General features: G+C 36.6%; 1 protein-coding gene across 1 annotated transcript in view; it reads left to right on the top strand.

Annotated features, from left to right (window-relative positions):
• The window catches only part of DMD (dystrophin), a 2,124,834-nt gene that overhangs the window by 606,125 nt on the left and 1,499,986 nt on the right, over positions 1-18,723 (top strand). Inside the window, 1 exon segment of the mRNA XM_047715765.1 lies at positions 2,901-3,051. Coding sequence (XP_047571721.1) covers positions 2,901-3,051 — 151 coding nt within the window.

Genomic DNA, 18,723 nt, shown 5'->3' on the forward strand with positions numbered 1-18,723 from the left:
CCTTCACAATTCCTTCCATGTCTGCATTTTTTACCATTACATATTTAATACTTTTAGTTAAAATAATTATTTTTACTTAACCTCATCCTAAGCTGTGTGATTTTATATATGCATTAAAATCATATGTAGACTTACTATATGTGTGTGTGTGTGTGTGTGTGTGTGTGTGTACAAACATGCACTATACATATTGCATGGCCATATAGATATATGCCAAGCATATTAAAATAATTTCGTAAGTTTTCCCTGTGCCATGAAAATCATTCTATGAACCACAAATGGATTGCATATCATCATTTAGGATCCACTGAAATAGTGTATTTTATGCTTCCTAACAAGAGTAACACACATAAAGCATTGAATTCATGTTAGCTGAAATAGTTAAAAATTCATTTTAAACAATGCCTTAACCCAAGGGTTAGTAATCACCCCCAACTTTCTACAGTTACCCCTTCTTATGCCACATTTAGAAAAGGGGCATTTGTATTGTGCAGTCTTCTAAACAGACCTTGGGATAGCGGTGCCTTCTCATGGTTGCTTCTTCCATTGCTCAGGCATTGCCATGAGCCACTCTTCATTTCCCTGCTACTCTCTCTGAGTAACTCTGGCCTGTAATTCACCTGCATATATCAATGCTATTTCTTTGCAGGCCTTAGTGAGCTAAGGAAGCACAGCACCTTTTACTACCTGTTAACTCCTTTCGTAAATCACCTACACAGAAAGTTGAAAGTAAGTACTGACGAGACATTACTGAGTCATTAGAGTAAAGTAACAACATTAGAAAAGCAAAAAATTTTTTGAACATTAAAAATAATTGTTCTTAAAGTCCAAAGGAAAGCCATACAAAGTTGAGCTCTTCACACATGTTCCCCCCACGTGGACATCCTAATCGATAGGAGTTCCCAGCAGAGATATGGAAGTTGGTAAATATTTGTTGAACAAAATGTCTAAAAGTTAAGAAAGGAAGTAAATAATATTTTAAAATGAAATTCCTTATTGATTCTAACAAACGTGTGTTATACTTGAAACATTTCTTCAAGTTTAAATAACAATGTGGGATTCTTCAGCTTTGGAAAGGTGAGAATTTTAGCTTACGGTAGTGACAAACTGGACGGAAAAACAAAAACAAGGAATGATACTGTAGCTAATTCTCATGAAATCTTATAAGCATCAGGTCAGTCCACACGGGGCAGGCTGAACCAATCAAGTGAATGATTTATGAACCTTGCAATGTGAGGATGGTATTCTTTTTCTGAGGGGCTTAAGCAACTTTGAATTTTTGCTTTCACTTAAATGGATGCTTTTTCATCCGTGTTGCTTCCCATAAAAAGAAGATGTCTACTTTTTTTGTTTGATAAATTAAACCTCATCCCCATGGGCTTTTGATTGCAGGGTGCCTCAGGGAACATCTGTCTGTCAAAGGTAAAAGGCCAGTAAATGGTGCAGTCCAGATTATATTGAACACTCAATTATGTGTGTATCACGTGTATTTAAATGTGCTGACTAATGAAAATTTCTGGTGAAGATCGTATAAATCAGAATAGTAAATTCTTAATTCCAATTTTGTCTTCCTTCTCAGCATGCATTATACTATGAGTTCCAAAAATGCTTCCAACATGTCTTCCTAAAGAATATTTACCTCAAAATAGGTATTAACACTTCTCATTTGAGTCTCAAATTTTTGTTGAATGGATGAAATAACCTCAAGTTTAATTTTCATCTTTACCATGAAGTTGTGTGATTGAGAGGCAAGATATTGTCCCATGTCCCTGATGCTGGAAATCTAAGTGAGAAGATTTAAGAAGTTGGATTTAGGGGGCGCCTGGGTGGCTCAGTTGTTAAGTGTCTGCCTTCAGCTCAGGTCATGATCCCAGGGTCCTGGGATTGAGCCCCACATCTGGCTCCTTGCTCAGGGGGAAGCCTGCTTCTCCCTCTCCCACTCCCCCTGCTTGTGTTCTCTCTCTCTGTGTCTCTTTCTGTCAAATAAATAAAATCTTTTTTAAAAAAGTTGGATTTAGGGCATATAACCAGGCTTTAAATTCATTATCCAGCGTACTGTTGTTTACATCTTTGTAAACAATACATCTCTTTCACTTATCTGTTTCTGTATAACAAATGACTCCAAAATGTTGTGGCTTAACACAATAATTTTTAATTACATCATGTCTCTGTAAATCAGAAATTTGGGCAGGGCTCCTATTCTATGATTCTACAGTTGTAATTCTACCATTGTAATATGGCTGAGGTCACTCTTTGAGCTGTGTTCAGCAGGAAGTTCAAATTTTAAGATAGCATTTTCTCCTCTAGAGTCACACTCAACATGGTCTTTCATTGTTCTGTAGTGTAGCCTGGTCTTACAGCATGGCAGGTAGGTTCTGAGAGAGAATATAAATGCTTCCTTTTTCTCTTAAAGCATTTATACTTGGGACTCCTAGTGTTACTTCTGCCATATTCTACTGATCAAGTCAAATTAGAAGTCTGTTCCATATTCGTGAGGATGGGACATAGACTCTTGGGAAGAGTGGCAATGTATTTGTGGCCATCTTTAATCACCATACATAATTAAAGTAACAGAGATGTAAATGAACAGTTGCCAGGATATGCTATTAGTTCGGTTATCAGAGATGGGTTATACTTTACTTAACATGTTCACATTTAATTAGCTATGTGAAACTTCCTAAAAATTGGGATGTGTGAACCATAATAAGTCAGAGAAAGAATAACTTCAGAGGTCATTGATCGTGGGCTTGGCTTCCCTTATTTCTTAATGATTAATAGATGCCAAACAATGTGAACATGTCATAAATTACATAAATGTCAACAGTTTTGTCTTGCAGGTTTAATAATAGTAAGTAAGTTGTTTTGATAGAGGTAATAATAGACATCTTTCAAATTTTCAGTTTACATAAAGTTCTAATGGATCTCCAGAATCAGCAACTCAAAGAGTTAAATGATTGGCTAACCAAAACAGAAGAGCGAACAAGGAAAATGGAGAAAGAGCCCCTTGGACCTGATATTGAAGACCTAAAACGCCAAGTACAACAACATAAGGTTAGTATATTTTATGCTATTTGCTTTCTACTGGAGAATAAATTCCATGTATATATGTGTATTACATACATACATACATATATACATATATCATGGTTTATAGATAGGAAAGAATTAAAGCCTCAATTAAGAAGAGTTTGAAAGTCTTTCTTTCCTGATATTTTTTGGAGTGTTTGTTTTTCAAATACAGCATACTTTGGCTTCTGTGTTTGAAAAAAAAATCAAATGTATTCCTGGAGGAGAACAGTGCTAGATATGTGATTTATTAAAGTTTTGGTTCCTTGGAAGAGGGACTTTGTAGGGATTACTCACAATGCAAATTTAACTAATAAGACAAGATTTTTTTTTACATTTTTACCTTCAATTCATAGTTTTAGAACAGGCCAATCTTGTTTAAAATGAACACCTGTAACATTGCTTTTCTATAAAATACAGGAATCCATCGTTTGTAATATTTCCATCTTTTTTCAGTTTATTTGTACATTTATGAATTAAGTTCTTTGGTTGCCAGAAAGCATTTGTTTCTGTGATTAGGATTTCTACAGGAATATTTCTTTGTTTTATCTTCAGCATCCATGTTTTTAAATGTTAATTGACATATAACATTGTATAAATTTTAGGTATATAAGTTAATGATTTGAAATTTGTATACACTAAAAAATGATCAACAAAATAAGTCTAGTTACCATCTGTCACCATACAGAATTAGGCACTTTTTAAAAAAAGATTTATTTATTTATTTGACAGACAGAGATCACAAGTAGGCAGAGAGGCAGGCAGAGAGAGAGGAGGAAGCAGGCTCCCTGCTGAGCTGAGAGCCTGATGCGGGGCTCTATCCCAGGACCCTGGGACCATGACCTGAGCTGAAGGCAGAGGCTTTAACCCACTGAGCCACCCAGGCGCCCCTAGGCACTTCTTCTTCTTCTTTTTTTTTTTTTTTTTATCTTGTGATAAGAACTTTTAAGATTGACTCTCCTGGCAACTTACAAATATACACTACAGTATTATAGACTGTACTACTGTGCTGTATGTTATCTGTATGTACATCCAGATGACTTACTGTTTTCTAACTGGAAGAAAACAGTAAATACTTCGTGACTCACTTCAACCACCTGGCCCACCCCCTAAACCCCTCCCCTCTGGCACCCACCATCAATTCTCTGCATCTGTAAGTTCTGTTTTGTTCATTTGTTTGTTTCTTTGAGTAAATACCCAGAAATGGAATTGCTGGATCATATAGTAGTTCTATTTTTAATTTTTTGAGAAACCTTCAAACTGTTTTCCGTAGTGTTTGACCAGTTTACTTTCTTACCAGCAGTGCACAAGGGTTCTCTTTTTTCCTGCATCCTCGTGAACATTTCTTATTCCGTATCTTTTTGATAATAAGCATACTAACAAATGTGAAGTGATAGCTTGTTATGGTTTTGATTTGCATTTCCCTGATGATGAGTGATGCTGAGCATCTTTTCATGTGCCTGTTGGCCATCTGGATATCTTCTTTGGAGAAATGTCTGTTCAGATTCTCTGCCTATTTTAAAATCTGATTGTGTTCTTGTTGTTGGGACATATAAGTTCTTTATGTATTTTGGATATTAACCCCTTATTATATCTATGATTTACAAAATATTTTCTCCCTTTCTGTAGGTCATCTTTTCATTTTGTTGATGGTTTCCTTTGCTGTGCAGAAGCTTTTTACTTTGATGTAGTCCTACTTGTTTATTTTTGCTTTTATTACTTTTGCTTTTAGAGACAAATTTTTTTAAAAAATCACCAAGACTTCTGTCATGGAGCTTACCAACTAGGTATTCTTCTGGGAGTTTTATGGTTTCAGGTTGTACATCAAGTCTTAATCTGTTTTGAGTTAATTTTTGTGTATGGTATAAGATAGTAGTCCAGTTTCATTCTTTTAAATACGGTTCTGCCATTTACTCAACACCATTTATTGAAGAGAGTATCCTTTCTTCATTGTATATTCTTGCTTCCTTTGTTGTGAATTAACTGAATACATATTCATGGGTTTATTTCTCGGATTTCTACTATATTCCATTAATGTTGTCTCTGCTTTTTTATGCCAAAACCATACTGTTTTGATTACTATAGCTTTGTAATATAGTTTGAAGCCTGGGAGAGTCATGCCTCCAGCTTTGTTCTTCTTTGTCATCATTGCTTTGGCTATTTGAGGTCTCTTGTGGCGCCATACAAATTTTAGGATTGTTCTATTTCTGTGAAAAATGCCATTGGAATTTAGATAGGGATAATATTGAATTATATTAGATTATATATTATATATCCCTATCTAATTATATTAGATAGGGATAACATTGAATTATATTAGGGATTGCTCTGGGCACTATGGACGTTTTAATATTAGTTCTTCCAATTCATGAGCATGAAATATCTTTTCATTTACTTGTGTCTTCTTCAGTTTGTTTCATCAGTGTCTTAGTTTTTAGTATACAGCTCTTTTACATTATAGGTTAAATTTATTCCTAGATACTTTATTCTTTCTGAAGCAGTTGTAAAATGTTTTTTTTTTAATTTCTCTTTCTGATAGTTTGTTGTAAATGTATATAAATGATTTCTGTATATTGTTTTTGTACCTTGCAACTTAACTGAATTTATTAGTTCAAATAGTTTTTGGTTGTATCTTCAGGATCTTCCATAGATAAAGCCATGTTGCCTGCAAATAATGACAGTTATTTCTGATGTGGAGTTTTGAAGGTGCTTCATTCTTTTTTTTTTAAGATTTATTTATTTGACAGAGATCACAAGTAGGCAGAGAGGCAGGGGGAAGCAGGTTCCCCGCTGAGCAGACAGCCTGATGTAGGGCTAGATCCCAGGACCCTGGGATTATGACCTGAGCCAAAGGCAGAGACTTTAACCCACTGAGCCACCCAGATGCCCCTGAAGGTGCTTCATTCTAATAACCATCATAAAATTAACTCTGGGTTTTATTGTAGGAACAAGAGCTTGCTTAGTCCATAAAGACACACACACACTTGCGCACACACACACACACACACACACAGTTACCTTCATAATTGGTCCAGGTTAGGTTTGTCAGGTTTAGGAAATAAAAATACAAGAAGCTTAGTTAAATTTAATTTAGATAAGCAACAAATATTGTTTTAATGCAAGTATGTCCCAAACTACTTATTGTTTATATGAAATTCAGATCTTTGTTGGCATCCTGGATTTGATCTGACAACTATACTTAGATTCTGTGGTTCCTGGATTTGTGGCTTTGAAAGGGAATATCTGTTCCCTCAACTCATTTTTCCTAAATCTGCTTCTCAACTTAATTCTCTTTTTATAACATTTTGTCAGAGCTAGTTTCATACTCTGTGATGCAAGATACTGTTATTTCCTAAGTCCTGGAGTTCTTTTCTTATTTAATGAGCTTCTGGTTCATGGGATTGGCCCTTCCTTTTGCTGCCCCCACAGCTGTCCTTTGGCCATAGTAGTTTACAGTCAAGCAATTTAGGGAGAGCTCTATCTATAGTCATCTCTATCCATTGCACTATTGGGGAAAAATAAAATGTCAACTGTGAAAATTATGATGCAAAGATGTTAATTTGATCATGTAGATATATTTTTTTATTTTTTAAGATTTTTTTTTAATTTTTTTCAGTGTTCCAAAATTCATTGTTTATGTACCACACCCAGTGCTCCATGCAATACATGCCCTCCTTAATATCACCACCAGGCTCACCCAACACCCCCATCCTCCTCCCCTCCAAAACCCTCAGTTTGCTTCTCAGAGTCCACAACTTCACATGGTTCATCTCCCTCTCCAATTTCCCCCAACTCACTTCTCCTCTCCAACTCCCAATGTCCTCTGTGTTATTCCTTATGCTCCACAAGTAAGTGAAAACATATGATAATTGACTCTCTCTGCTTGACTTATTTCACTCAGCATAATCTCGTCCAGTCCTGTCCATGTTGATACAAAAGTTGGGTATTCATCCTTTCTGATGGAGGCATAATATCCCATTGTATACATGGGCCATATCTTCTTTATCCACTCATCTGTTGAAGGGCATCTTGGCTCTTTCCACAGTTTGGTGACCGTGGCCATTGCTGCTATGAACATTGGGGTACAGATGGCTCTTCTTTTCACTACATCTGTATCTTTGGGGTAAATACCCAGTAGTGCAATTGCTGGGTCATAGGGAAGTTCTCTTTTTAATTTCTTAAGGAATCTCCATACTGTTCTCCAAAGTGGCTGCACCAACTTGCATTCCCACCAACAGTGTAAGAGCGTTCCCCTTTCTCCACATCCTCTCCAACACATGTTGTTTACTGTCTTGTTGATTTTGGCCATTCTAACTAGTGTAAGGTATCTCAATGTGGTTTTGATTTGAATCTCCCTGATGGCTAATGATGATGAACATATTTTCAGGTGTCTGTTAGCCATTTGTATGTCTTCTTTGGAGAAGTATCTGTTCATGTCTTCTGCCCATTTTTTGACGTGATTATCTGTTTTTTGAGTGTTGAGTTTGAGGAGTTCTTTATAGATCTTGGATATCAGCCCTTTGTCTCTATTGGCATTTGTGAATATCTTCTCCTATTCCGTGGGTTGCCTCTTTGTTTTGTTGATGTTTCCTTTGTTGTGCAGACACTTTTGATCTTGATGAATTCCCAGAAGTTCATTTTCACTTTTGTTTCCTTTGCCTTTGGAGACATGTCTTGAAAGAAGTTGCTGTGGCGGATGTCGAAGAGGTTACTGCCTATGTTCTCCTCTAGGATTTTGATAGATTCCTGCCTCACGTTGAGGTCTTTCATCCATTTTGAGTTTATCTTTGTGTATGGTGTAAGAGAATGGTCGAGTTTCATTCTTCTATACATAGCTGTCTGGTTTTCCCAGCACCATTTATTGAAGAGATTTTTTCCCACTGGATATTTTTTCCTGCTTTGTCGAAGATTAATTGACCATAGATTTTATTTATTTATTTGAGAGAGAATGAGAGAGAAAGAGAGAGCATGAGGTGGAGGAGGGTCAGAGGGAGAAGCAGGCTCCTCACTGAGCAGGGAGCCCAATTCGGGACTCGATCCCAGGACTCCAGGATCATGACCTGAGCCAAACAACTGAGTCGCTCAAACAACTGAGTCATCTAAGCACCCTGGTCATGTAGATTTTAACTGAACGTATGATAAAGATGTTAGATCTAGTGCTAGACCTCAAATGGGACCACATTTCATGTGTAAATCACACGCTCCCTTGGCCTACACTGGAAGTTTCATTCAGACAGTTTCTGTATACACTAATGGCTTCTCTGTATCTGAGGATATTTGCTGCCACAACAGAGTTTCAGCCAGTTTGAGGGTGGGAAGGAAGCAGTGCTGCCACAGCTGCCATGAATTAGCCAATAAGGAATGGGAGATGCTGGATAAGTCCCCCAGAATCCTTACCCCACAGTGAGACAATTCCAAGGTGTTTCTTAATTCCCACAGTCTCTAAAAGGTTTCCCAGCAACACTGAGCCCCAGGTGTCCAGGAGGTAAACTGTTTCACATTCCCACTCTCATAATACCTCCTGAGAAATCACTTCCCAAATAAACTCTTTGTACCCAAATCCTTGCCTTAAGGTCTATTTGGACAGGAGCTCAACCAAGACAAACTTCTTGCCCTGGAAGCCAGAGTACTCTTCAGCTTTGCCACTAACTAAATGCGCAATTTTCAGAAATTACTTAATTCTCATGTTCTTCCCATCTTCCCATTGGAAATAATGTGGATTTTAATGTTACCATTAGTTTTTGAATGTGAGGCTTTTCAGGAAAGGGCAAGACTAAATCTGGTAACACTGAGGATCAGAGGGAATAATGTTGGCACTGAATACCTGGAGCATGAGCAGGAAGCCAGGAAGCCAGGACTCCAAAAGGAAAGTGGCAGAATAGCACGAGGCTAGCCTTGAGTGTGAATGACTTAGGGCAACTATAAGGAAATGTGTCAGCTTGAAACCCTGAACAGACCCTTCATTCATCATAGACAGGCCATCTAGTATCTCATATTCTGACAGTTACCTGAAATGTTTTGCATTTTAGTCTGGAAGATATAGAGTGAATGGAATGGAAAATATTTGACTAATATTGTCATAAAATTTGAATAGATTCCCCATTACTTGAAAATGTGCCATTTCTGATGAGTATGAAATTGCTTTGAAGAGAATAATCTGAAACAAAAAGCAACAGAATTATATGAAAGTTGATTATGTAGTCTTTTACATCCAGGACTTACTCTGCATAAGTGCATAAAAAGAAACAGAAGGTATTGGTTTGCTGGCCCTGAGAGTGAGGCCAACATCTACCTTTAACTGTTTAAACCTACTTCAGGTTATATATTTATAAAATATATATAAATGTTACATATATTTTATAAAATTAAAATAGGGGAAAAACATAGCTAAGGGATAGCCTAACAATTGATATAACTCTTTTGTTACTTGACATAATTACAGGGAGGGAAAAATGATTTAACAAAATCAAACAATTTATTAAAAAGTTGAGTTCATTTATTTATTTTTAAGTTTTTATTTAAACTCCAGTGTAGTTAACTTCTTAATTCCCATCACCTATTTCACCCATTCCTCCATCCACCTCCCCTCTGACAACCATCACTTTATTCTCTATAGTTGAATTTTTTAAACGGGAAACTACTTTCTTAAAAGTACACACTAAAAGGAGTATTTTTTTTTTGTTATTCTTGCCATGCTTCATAAAACAGAAAAAGATAAATGTTCTTCCTTTAGGTAACTGGGTTCAAACTAAAGCCTGATTTAAATATCCATTGATTCACTTTGCTGCTTTTCTTCCCAAGAACTGTAGGTGAATGAAAATAAGGAAATTTCTCCTGACAGCAAAATACATCTTTAACCTTGGTACTGAAAAAAACAGCTCCACCCAGCTGCATCACCACATTCCTTACCTAAGTTAACTTTTAGGGGTTTTAGCTATGTATGGATAGACATTAAATCCCTTAGTTTTCTTCTCTCTTTTTCTAAGAGATGATTAAAGATGACAAAATCAAAGAAAAAACAGATTTTGTTGTGTCAGGAATCCATTTAAATTCTTCTCAGGTCAAAAGACTCTGGCTTGTTCTCTCTCTTTCTCTCCCTCCCTCCCCTCTCCCTTCCTCCTTCTTTCCCTCCTTCTAGCCCTTTCTCTTGCTCTCCTTGGGTTGGAGGACAGAAAAAAAATTTGCAAATCTTGCAAGTACATCATGAATATTACAGATATGCTTCTCCATGTTTATTGGTAGGACCCTTTAGTATCTTCATTTCAACAGCATTTTATTACGAGGCAGGCTAGAGGTGCAACCACTGTGAAATGCCATGGAGATAAGTCACTTTTACTGACTCTGCCAATTAGGCAAGGTAGAACAATTGATTCTATATTGGTGGTTACTATTAAATGTAGCTGAAGTGTTAACTCTGGGTCACTGGGAAAAGTTCGCTTTGTGGCAAAACTTGGAAAAACCACTTTTCACAGCTGTTGCTTTGGGGAGAGTTTTTAAAGGTTTACTTTAGATCTGAGTCACCCAAATGTTATTATCTCAAGAATGAATACATTGAACTTCTTCCCCTTGCGAAGGAACATGGTAGAAATAATTCTGGTTGGTTATTTTTGTCTTAAGAGTCAGACTTTATTAGTGATGTTGATAATTAATGAAAGGATTCCCCTTGATGGAGTGACAGTATTATTGGGGAATAAAGGTCTATTGTGGGCTTGGATATTCATTAATGGGAAGGAAATTGGCTATTTGGGAGGGGCTTTTAATCAAAAGGAAATTACTTGGCTGAGGAACCTTTTGTCTCACAGCACAGTCAGCCTGAGATGAAGGTTAAGGCTTAGTGTACTAGCCAAGTTTCCAATTCTTTTGAGAAATTTAGACGTGTGTTATTATCTACATTGACTTAGTAACAGCATCAACAAAGTCCTTACCATACAAGTTAATTAGAATCTGCAGATATTAATATGACATGTGTGCTACATTCTGACTTCAGTGAATGTTCTAGGTTAAGTACTAATTACTACAAATTAAATGAACTCTTAGAAGCCCGCTCATCTATCCTTTCCTTGCAGCTTAGTTAATCCCAAACATTAGAGTTGCCAAGACTGAGACTTTTAAAATGATCTAGATGTTCACGTAATCGGGAGGGTTTAGGTGTAATCCTGCTAAAGGATCTGGGATTTCATTTTATTCCATTGTGTTCTGTTCCATATCATTCAACAAACACTAAAGCACAATGGGTGCTCTGAAGAATACAGAGAACTACTAAATACGGAGTCTTTTTCAGGAAACTCACATGTTAGTATAGCAGGTAAAGACATGGAAAACAAGTGACCATTATAACAGGCAGAATATGACAAATGACTTGAGAATATTAAAACCAGTGACTTGGTTGGGCAAAGGAAATGAGGGGGGAAAATGTAGAGTATGTCACTTGCTTAGATTATGTGTTGTGCTATCCTCAGAGCCAGAAGAGTACAACCTGATCGTGGAGGGTCTTGAATTTTAGACTCAGGCATTTGGAGTTACTCAGTGTGTAGTAGGGAGTTATTATTGATGAGAAATTAAACTGAAGAGTAATGATTTAGAAAAATCTATTTAATTTTTTAAGGAAGATAGATCTTGTAAGATAAATCAGAGCACAGATGAATAGGAAGCCAGACATGGTAGGAGGATACTGCAGAAAGCATATAGAGCCTGAATGAAGGCAGTGTCAATGAAAATTATTTTTTTTGTTTTTCTTTTTTCTTAAGAGTTTATTTATTTATTTATTTATTTGACAGAGAGAGAGAGCGTGCACAAACAGGGGGAGCAGCAAGGAGAGGGAGAAGCAGGCTCCTGCTGAGCAGAAAACCTGATGCGGGGCTCGATCCCAGTACTCTGGGATCAGGACCTGATCCGAAGGCAGACATTTAACGAGTGAACCACCCAGGCCCCCCATCAATGAAAATTGTTAACAGGTGTAGGACACATTTCAGAAATCAACAGCAGACCAGCAGGACTAAGTTTAGGAAATGAGCAAAAGACGTGAGATAATAGATTGTGAGACTGGACAACCAGGAAGCAAAGTTGGATTTTGAAAAATAGTACTAAGATAGAAATGCAGTAATTGGGAAGAGTGGGATTCTGAAAAGCCTAAGAATGCCATGGAATCAAGTCATGCTTTTAGTAACTAGTTAGCTCTCCTTCCATCTTTAGTAAGATTAAAAGTATGTTATTAGTTATGCTGTGAAATTCCATTTTATTTCCTCTGACCCTAGTAAGTGGGTCTTACTTACTTACTTACTTGCCTAGTAAGTAATGGATGTTTGATGGCTATGGCAATAAAGATAAACAATATAATCATGAAAAAATACTATGCTACAGCCAGAGAACCAGAGAGACTGCTTCTGTGTTTCTCCACTATGTAGCCAAGTACTTAGTGTGTAACTGATTCTCTGTAAATGTTTTTTTTTGAGCAGACACTTTAGACAGTTCTGACTAGTTTTATCATACACAGAAACCTCATCATTGCTTCCTTACAGACACATGGATATGACAACTTAAATAAAAAAATTATGGGTAAGGGCAAGGAAACTCATAGATGAAGAAGGAACACATCTATAACACACATTATGTGGAGAGATATCTCGGATGCCCTATTGCTACCTCTGATATTTGTTCTTTATGTCTATCCCTATTTCATTTCCTGTTAAAATTCCTCAATGATTGTAATCTTAGCAGCCTTGTAAATATCACAGAAGATTCCACCAGGAGTCATACCTGGATATGTCCATAGGAATCAAGCTTGTAACCCTTGCTTATGTGGAAAAGGAAATCCTTTTGATAGAATCAAATTTTTAGCTGTGTACCTGCCACAGGGTGAGGAATATGTGAAGAGTGGACCAGCTGGGCAAACTATACTATCTGTAATCCTAAGACTCTATTCTTAAATTTGTGTGCAGAACTGTGGCCTTGTGAATTATAGTGAAGTTAATACAAAGTATAAGGACTTTTTGCTCTTTGGCCTCAGTCACAGGCTGAATTAGGTCTGGTTGGCCCCTTTTTAAACTGACCTTATAATTTAATCTTTTCCTCCAGATTCTTATTAAGCAAGGAGAGAGAAGGCCTGGAAAAACTGTACTTTCTCTTTTTTTGGATTCCATGTAGACCTTACTTGATCTTCAAGGGGAAACAGAATAGGAACCCTGGGAGGAAAACATGTATTCTCTCAAGTGGGAGATCCCATGACTATATCACATATACAGCATGATGACAAATATGTTCCAAGAGAAAATATCCAGATAGGAAGGATTCATGAGAGAGAAGTTAAATACAGTCGAAGAAACTAAACCACACAGAAAAAAGTCACTTGAACCTCCTACTAATGCCCAAAACCCCATATTAAACGCTGTTCTGATTACCATTTATTGCTAAAATGACTCTGTCTTCACACTGCTTTCAAACAATAAGAACATACACATATTGTGTATGTGTGTGTGTATGTATTTTTAAAGCGAGCCTTGTGGTAGTAGTTGTTAAAACGTAATAGGTTGAATTCAGGTGTCACCAGAGGGCTAAAACCTGGAACTCAACTGAATATACACACATACACAAAAACTTAATGTACAACAGTTTAAGTTTCTTTTTATGGGCCTTAAGTTGTGCCATTATACAAAACAGACCTATCTATCTCTTATGCATATTTAAGTGTATTAATATCTCTAATATAGAGGCAGTATATTATGGACTCTGCAGCCAGAATGCCTAGGATGAAGACATAGCTCTATCATTTGCAAGGTGAATTACTTAACAGAGATGACTTAACCATTTTATGCCTCAGTTTCCCTAAGTATGAAATATTGACCTTACAGGGATGATAAAAACATTGGATACATAATTGAATAAAAACCACTTAGAATAATACCTGGTACCTAGAATTATATGAATGATCTTAGCTATTACTTATTGTATATTAACAGTATAACATTGGACATGTCTCCAAGCCAAATGAGATTGATTTGTGTGATAATAGCATTCTTTTGATATCAGGAAGTAGCATGTTAAATTAGAAAAAGACAGTATCACTCTTCATATTCAACTGAATTGTATTTGCCTAATATCAGTTTTAATTTCTTAAAATCTACTTGGTGGGTAGTAAGGAGGGCACATATTGCATGGAGCACTGTCTGTTATATTTAAACAATGAATCATGGAATACTACATCAAAAACTAATGATATACTGTATGGTGACTAACATAACATAATAAAAATAATAATAAAAAATAAATGATAATTGACTCTCTCTGCTTGGCTTATTTCACTCAGCATAATCTCTTCCAGTCCTGTCCATGTTGCTACAAAAGTTGGGTATTCATCCTTTCTGATGGAGGCATAATCCTCCATAGTGTATATGGACCACATCTTCCTTATCCATTTGTCCGTTGAAGGGCATCTTGGTTCTTTCCACAGTTTGGCGACTGTGGCCATTGCTGCTATAAACATTGGGGTACAGATGGCCCTTCTTTTCACTACATCTGTATCTTTGGGGTAAATACCCAGTAGTGCAATTGCAGGGTCATAGGGAAGTTCTATTTTTAATTTCTTGAGGAATCTCCACACTGTTCTCCAAAGTGGCTGCACCAACTTGAATTCCCACCAACAGTGTAAGAGGGTTCCCCTTTCTCCACATCCCCTCCAACACATGTTGTTTCCTGTCTTGCTAATTTTGGCCATTCTAGCTGGTGTAAGGTGGTATCTCAATATGGTTTTAATTTGAATCTCCCTGATGGCTAGTGATGATGAACATTTTTTCATGTGTTGGATAGCCATTTGTATGTCTTCATTGGAGAAGTATCTGTTCATATCTTCTGCCCATTTTTTTATATGATTTTCTGTTTTGTGTGTGTTGAGTTTGAGGAGTTCTTTATAGATCCTGGATATCAACCTTTTGTCTGTACTGTCATTTGCAAATATCTTCTCCCATTCCATGGGTTGCCTCTTCGTTTTGTTGACTGTTTCCATTGCTGGGCAGAAGCTTTTGATTTTGATGAAGTCCCAAAAGTTTATTTTCCCTTTTGTTTCCTTTGCCTTTGGAGACATATCTTGAAAGAAGTTGATGTGGCTGATATCGAAGAGGTTACTGCCTATATTCTCCTCTAGGATTCTGATGGATTCCTGTCTCACATTGAGGTCTTTATCCATTTTGAGTTTATTTTTGTGTACGGTGTAAGAGAATAGTCAAGTTTCATTCTTCTACATATAGCTGTCCAGTTTTCCTGTACCACTTATTGTAGAGACTGTCTTTTTTCCACTGTATATTTTTTCCTGTTTTGTCAAAGATTAACTGACCATAAAGTTGAGGGTCCATATCTGGGCTATCTACTCTGTTCCACTGGTCTGTGTGTCTGTTTTTATGCCAGTACCATGCTGTCTTTGTGATCACAGCTTTGTAGTAAAGCTTGAAATCAGGTAATGTGATGCCGCCAGTTTTATTTTTGTTTTTCAATATTTCCTTAGCGATTCAGGGTCTCTTCTGATTCCATACAAATTTTAGGATTATTTGCTCCAGCTCTTTGAAAAATACTAGTGGAATTTTGATCAGATTGGCATTAAAAGTATAGATTGCTCTAGGCAGTATAGACATCTTAACAATTAACAATTGTTTATTTTTCCGATCCAAGGGGAGTTAGAGAGGAGAAGGGAGTTGGGGGAAATTGGAAGGGGAGGTAAACCATGAGAGACTATGGACTCTGAAAAACAATCTGAGGGTTTTGAAGGGGTGGGGGATGGGAGGTTGGGGGAACCAGGTGGTGGGTATTGGAGAGGGCATGGATTGCATGGAGCACTGGGTGTGGTGCAAAAACAATGAATACTGTTACGCTGAAAATAAATTTAAAAAATTTAAAAATAAAAAATAAAATAAATGAAATCTACTTGAGAAGGTATCTAATTTCCCATCTCTATGCTATAAGCAAGCAGCAGATTCCAAGGATAACTTTACATACTAGATATGCTATTAATTTAATTAAAATAATAATAATGATAATAAAATCATGTTCACATTCTTTTAACAAATCAAGTTATTCCAGCTAAAAGATTACTAATTGGTTCATTAAAAATCACTGAATACTGATTCAGTAACATTACATTGGTCAAAATATCACAGCCTTGTTTTCAAATACATCAGTACATCTACTGAAGTATAACTATCCAAGACACCATACTCTTAGAGACACTAGCTTTATTTTTTTATTCTTAATTTCTCCTATAATACTTCTTTATTAGAAGTTTCTGGCTCTGAGGAGGGTAAAGAAAAAAAAAAGGAAAACAGATGACTCTATCTCTCACTTAAGGAATTATTCTAATGTAAAGTATCTCTGTTTTTCTGAACCAATACCAATTAATTTCAGTTTCCTTAAATAGGTAATGCAATATTAATAATGTAAATGAATTATTTGCATGTATAAAACACTTTAGAATGCATTTAGGGGAAAATTTTTCACAAGAAAGTCACAAAAGATATGATAATATGAGTTTTAAGAAAATAATTTTTCTTGAAAAATATATTCATGTGTCTTATGACAAAAGACTATAAATCCAGTCTCATATTAAAAATAAGGTTGAATATGGCACTGTGTCTCTTTTTTTTTTTTTTAAGATTTTATTTATTTATTTGACAGACAGAGATCACAAGCAGAGAGACAGGCAGAGAGAGAGGAGGAAGCAGGCTCCCTGCTGAGCAGAGAGCCCGATGCGGGGCTCGATCCCAGGACCCTGAGATCATGACCTGAGCTGAAGGCAGAGGCTTAAGCACTGAGCCACCCAGGCGCCCCATGTGTCTCTTTTTTTTAATTAAAAAATTTTTTTCACTGTGTCTCTTTCTAAGGAATATAAAATTGGTAACTACAGTGTACTATAATTTTGTATTTAATAGTTCTGTTATGAGCAAAATGATTTCTAGTAGCATAATTGGTAGTACTCTGTTTTTTAAAGGAACTACAAATTGTAGAGATAATTTATACTGGATAATAGTTTAGATTCAGTTTTTTTTATTATGTTATGCTAGTCACTGTACAAGTACATCATTAGTTTTTGCTGTAGGGTTCCATGGCAGAGAGAGAGAGAGCACGGAGGGGAGGGGGAAAGAATCTCAAGCAGACTCCCCACTGAGCTTGGAGTCCAACTTAGAGCTTGACCTCACCAATCTGAGATCAAGACCTGAGCTGAAACCAAGAGTCAGACACTTAACCAACTGAGTCACCCAGTAGCCCCCAAATTTGATATTTTTAATATGATGTCCTATAGTTTCAGCACACTAAGTATATATAGTAATTAGAATATATGATGTGATTATTGAAAGTTTTGGGAGTAAATACTGATGCCCTGAGGGACTATTTCCATGGATCTTAGTCTAAAAATTGAATAATAAAGTGATAGTGTCAGAACTAAAAGAAGAATCAGCATCTTATCACCACCCACCAACTCTAAGCTTTATGGTATCTGATTCTAAAGTATTATCGCATTTAATTCCAGTCCTAAACCTGTCCTGGAGGGACTGATTGATTGATTGATTGATTGATTTCTCCCTCTTTGTTTTCTTTTTGTTGTTGTTGTTATTATGTTCAGTTAACTGGCATATAGTACATCATTAGTTTTTGATGTAGTGTTAAATGATTCATTAGTTGCATATAATACCCAGGGCTCATCACAACATATGTTCTCCTTAATAATCATCACCTAGTTACCCTACCTCGCCCACCCCCTTCCCTTCTGTAACCCTCAGTTTGGTTCTTGGAGTCCAGAGTCTCCCATGGTTTGTCTCCCTCTCTGATTTCTTCCCATTCAGTTTTCCCTTTCTTTCCAGGTGGTCTTCCACAGTATTCCTTATGTTCCACATATGAGTGAAACCATATGATAATTGTCTTTCTCTACCTGACTTATGTCAATTATTGTAATCCCCTCCAGTTGCATCCATGTTGATGCAAATGGTGGATGTTCATCCTTTCTGATGGCTGATTAATACTCCATTGTGTTCAGTGAGGTTAAGGAATTGCTTGAGGTAAATTAAATAGTAATCAACAGATTCTGGCTTTCCATCTTGACATTTTTTCTTAGATTCCAAGGAAGTTTGACTCCAGTAGCCATCCTAGAGGCTAGATCAAATGCAGAGAATAGCAAGGAGATTGGACAAGTGTGGCACTTGATTTTTCCTGGCTTGGGAATGTTTAGATGGAAGAGATAGAGAGACTGTATGTAGGTCCTCAGACTCAGAGTAAGCAATGGGGAAAAAGCACATTAGTGGTAACTGCAGATGAGGTGCTCAGAATTAAAATGGTTAAGGAAATGATTTTCAGCATTAATCCTGTAGCTCTTTCTTTAAAATTAGGGCAAAAGGAACTAGAAAGGGAACATAAAACAAAATAGGCTTATGATGAGAATAGCAGTGGTGTCTGAGCAGAAGTATAATCAGTAGAATGGAATATCACATTGACATGCATATCACTTCCTCTGTGCTGTGTCTGAAAACTTCCACCTTGCCCCTCTCTCCCAATACTCCTGTTCTCTTCTTTTTCATTAATTATTGTTAGGCTAAATGCCTGATATTTATTATATTTTCCTAGTATTCACTTTAATTGCTGTTTTCAGCAGTGTAACTATGGGCAGGATGTATGGATGCCTGC

This window comes from Lutra lutra, chromosome X (genome assembly GCF_902655055.1).
Source record: "Lutra lutra chromosome X, mLutLut1.2, whole genome shotgun sequence".
Taxonomy (NCBI): domain Eukaryota; kingdom Metazoa; phylum Chordata; class Mammalia; order Carnivora; family Mustelidae; genus Lutra; species Lutra lutra.